Source organism: Lolium rigidum, chromosome 2 (genome assembly GCF_022539505.1).
Source record: "Lolium rigidum isolate FL_2022 chromosome 2, APGP_CSIRO_Lrig_0.1, whole genome shotgun sequence".
Lineage (NCBI taxonomy): Eukaryota > Viridiplantae > Streptophyta > Magnoliopsida > Poales > Poaceae > Lolium > Lolium rigidum.
The window spans coordinates 257818843-257822966 of record NC_061509.1 but is presented as its reverse complement, the minus strand read 5'-3'; the positions used below and the strand labels follow the sequence as shown (position 1 = coordinate 257822966).

The 4124-nt window shown below is 51.0% G+C and overlaps 1 protein-coding gene across 1 annotated transcript; it reads right to left on the bottom strand.

Moving 5' to 3' along the window:
* Positions 1-2539: 2539 nt before the first annotated feature.
* On the bottom strand, positions 2540-3922 carry LOC124688626 (3-ketoacyl-CoA synthase 12-like). Its single transcript, XM_047222279.1, has one exon. The coding sequence runs from the start codon at positions 3920-3922 to the stop codon at positions 2540-2542; it is 1383 nt and encodes a 460-aa protein (XP_047078235.1).
* Positions 3923-4124: the final 202 nt, after the last annotated feature.

Genomic DNA, 4124 nt, shown 5'->3' with positions numbered 1-4124 from the left:
GAGTGTCATAATTTCCGTTTCTGTTTTTCTGAAACAAATTACTACAAACTGAGAGTGTCATAATTTTCGTCTCCGTTTTGCTCTGTGAGACATAGTGAGATAATATGTTGGACGAGACAAAGTGTATTGGATTCTTGTATGACAGTGTGTACGACATTATATATGTTGGTACTGTGTGTTCCTATTCTTGTATGACAGTATGTGCTCATTCTTGTATGACATAATGTTCATATTGTGTGCTCATTCTTGTATGACAATGAGCAGCACATGAAATGGTATTTGAGGAATTTTGGAAATTGCCACAGGTTATGGGGCACATCTCAAAGTACCCCTAATTGGATTTAGTGGCACTTAGCAAAGTGTCCCTAATTGGATTTAGTGGCACTTAGCAAAGTGTCCCTAATTGGATTTAGTGGCACTTTTACAAGTACCCCTAATTGGATTTAGTGGAACATTTAGAAGTGCCCCTAATTGCATTTAGTGGCACTTGACAAAGTGCCCCTAATTGGATTTAGTGGCACTTGGCAAAGTGCCCCTAATTGGATTTAGTGGAACTTTTAGAAGTGCTCCTAATTGGATCTAGTGGCACTTGGCAAAGTTCCCCTAGTTGAATTTAGTGGCACTTTTAGAAGTGCCCCTAATTGGATTTAGTGGCACTTTAGGAGTGCCCCTAATTGGACTTAGTGGCACTTGACAAAGTGCCACTAGGTAGTACCAAGTAAAGGTGACACTTCAGAACGTGCCCCTATAGCTAATTAGTGGCACTCTGGTTCAAATTAGTGGCACTTTAAAATGCCCCAAATCTTATACCGTGATGTAGTGCCACCCATGTTGTCCAGGCACGATCGGGGACGCGTGTGACGCTAGCGATGCAGAGGAAGGAACACCGGGAACCACTATGCCCTATACCACGCTCGTTAGCGTGCCGGACCGAGCATCGCCTGAAGGCGGCATGGGATGGGCCGGCCCATTAAGTCATTCAATCACGAGATAATTATTAGATGCTTTTTTATGTATGTCCCAGCATCCGAACCATATCCCAGTGGTATCAGCTCTCTCCTCTATGCCAGACACCAGAGATCAAATCCTAAGAGCACCTCCAGTCGTCTCCTTGGGAAGGTCCCCAGGACGCCTTTTTTTATCCGGATGGACGAAAACGGCTCAGTCGCGTCCCCAGATTCTCGTTTTCGTCCGGATTTCGGCTTTCATCCATCCGGGGAGCCCAGGTCATCCCCGCGCGGCTGGTGGCCCCGACTTGTCGGCGAGAAAGTCCGATCGTCATCCTCATCGCATCGTCTTCATTGCACTGTAAAAGCCTGCCGCCGGCCAGTCTTCGACGGACGCGTAGCTTCCACGCGGCGAGTTAATGCCGTCGCCTCGGTTTCACGTGCGTTGCCCTCTATTTATCGCGGAACTACCGCGTCTGGCCGCATTCACCACACCGTCTCCCTATTCACCTCTCTTCCCCAATCTCATCGACCGAGAGCAATGGCGAACGACGGCGCGACTTATGTTTGAACGAATTTCGCTTTGTTTTGTCTGAATTCGCCGCTATTTTTCAAAATGTTTTATCCATTCTGAACTCGCCGCTGGGAAAATGGGCCTCCCCAGACCAAAAATTACATCCATCTGGCGCTAAATAGCCCCGGTTTTCGGCCTGGGGAGCCCCAAAGGCTGGAGATGCTCTAACATCTACGAATTATGCTTCCTTTTTTACGAACTTGAACAAATTTCGAAATTAAACAAAATACTTGAACAAATTCCAAAACAGGGAAAAATTACATCTGAGCAAATTTCAAAACCGAATAAAATTTAAAATCTACTCAAATTTGAAATCTTCTCCAATTTAAAATTAGCTTCATTTTAAAATTTGCTCAAATTTAAAAGTTGCTCCAATTTAAAATTTGCTCAAATTTAAAATTTACTTGAAATTGAAATTTGCTCGAAATTGAAAAAGAAAAAACAGAAAAAGGAAAACGGAAAAAAGAAAAAGAAAAGGAAACCCTGAAAAAATAAACCGACAAAAACTGACCGAACCAGATAAAACAGAAGAAAAAGCTGAAAAACGCAAAGCCACATTAGATGGACCGCGGCCGGCTCGCTTTCCCACATTGGCGCGCGTTAATCCACTCCCTAATGAGCTAGGAATAGGATTTGCCAGGAACTCCCAGCACCTTGGTGCTGTTCTTGTATGATGTTATGCTTTCTCCTTCTATAAAGATAAGGCACGCTTTGCGCGTGCTTTCGAAAAAAAGAAAAGGATTTGCCAGGAACACCAGCGATCCCCCGACGATCTCCAGCGTTTTCCATAAGAAAAGGGCCTTCTGTATGTCATGGGAGCTCTTAACAGGCCCGTTCTGTACTGGTGTGGGGCTATGTCTCCTTTTCCAAAAAAAAAGAGTAATAAGATGCACTGTAAAATCTCTCAATATTTATATCTTCTCTTATTCACGACAGTAACATGTCCACATGCTATACGTCGACTCACACACATACATGACACTTTTCGATTAAGTTGAGAGTTCGCAACAGCAGATACCTAAAACATGAGGGTATCACCTTGGACATCGTTAACCCAGCTATACTTCTCCATGTACGGGTTCGTGATGCTCTCCGGTGGGTATTCATCGATGCACTGTGCCCATACGCCCTTGTCAGCCATGTAACCTTTCACCTCCCACAGGCAGCTATTGCACTTAAACCCCGAGCCGAATGTGAGCATGAGCACTCTGTCTCCTCTCTTCAGCCTCCCCTTGGCCTCCATATACGACAGAACGTACCAGAGGCTGCTCGCCGACGTGTTCCCCCACCGGTGCAGAGTCATCCGCGCAGGCTCTACGTCGTCTGCATCCAGACCCAGGCTCCCCTTCACTCCCTCCACGACCGCAGTGCCGCCGGGGTGGATGCAGAAGTGCTCCACCCCGGTCTTAAAGTTAATCTTTAGACCATGAGTCGCATGGCCGCCGGAGAGAAGAAGCTTCTTGCACATGCTGCCGGCAACGAACCGCGCCAGCTCGGACACCGGCAGGATGCGCGGGGCGAGGCGACCTAGGTTCAGGCTCAGTGCCCGGGCAGCGACCCTGGGCAAAGCCTTGCTGAGGCTGATCCCGACGCGCCCGTCGCCGTCTTCGCGCTGCAGCGCGCATATGTGCGCCTCCTCGTCGCCGGCGGTGTTTTCGCGCACGAGATGGCGAAGCGCCATTTTGGCACGCCTGCCGAGGGACGGGTCGTTGGTGAGCAGCGCCGCCGAGCCCCCGCAACGGAATAGACAGTTGCCCAGCATCATGGACCTGTCGGTGCCGGTGTACCAGTTGGGAGCGATGGACTCGGACGAGACCACGAGGGCTATGGACGCCGGCCGGGTCTGCAGCGCGTTCCGTGCGAGGTCCAGCGAGATCAGGCCGGCGCTGCACCCCATGCCGGAGAGGTTGAACGCGGCGACATCGTCGCGCATGCCGAAGCGGGTCACGATCCTGGATGCCAGCGACGGCGCGGGGGAGAACATGGAGACGTTGACGACGAGCACGTCGACGTCGCGGGGCCCAAGGCCGGTCTTGAGGAAGAGCTTGGCGATGGCCGCATCGACGAACTCGTCCATCTCGTCCAGCGCGTCCTGGTGGGTGGGCGTGCCCTCGCGGTCGCGGCCCTCCAGGAAGTTGCGCGGGCAGTAGCTCTCCTCGCCGATGCCGGAGCGGACGATGACGCGGAGGAGGAAGCGGAACTCGGGGAGGCCGAGGCGCTGATTACGCAGGACAACATCGCCGGCCATCTCCGTGCTCACCTTGCGATCGTCACTCGGCTTATGGCAGACATAGTCCAGGAGGTAACACTGCGACTGCCGCCGACGGGCGACAACTGCGCGCACCAGTGAAGCCACCGCGCGCGCAAGGAGGAGCGCCGTGAGCAAGAGAATCAGATCCATCGATCGTACTGTTACTGTCTGATCAGTTTGACGAGCTTTGAGTTCAGTAGAGAGCGGCAGAGCGCGATTATATAGCCGGCCGGCTGTACGCTAGGCTAGGCTAGGCCGCAACCAATTGTCTCTTTACAGTCTGCATGCATCAATTTTGAAAAGTGGCCAAGAAAAAAGCGACATAGTACTCGGTCTTGCGAGTAGCTGGGCC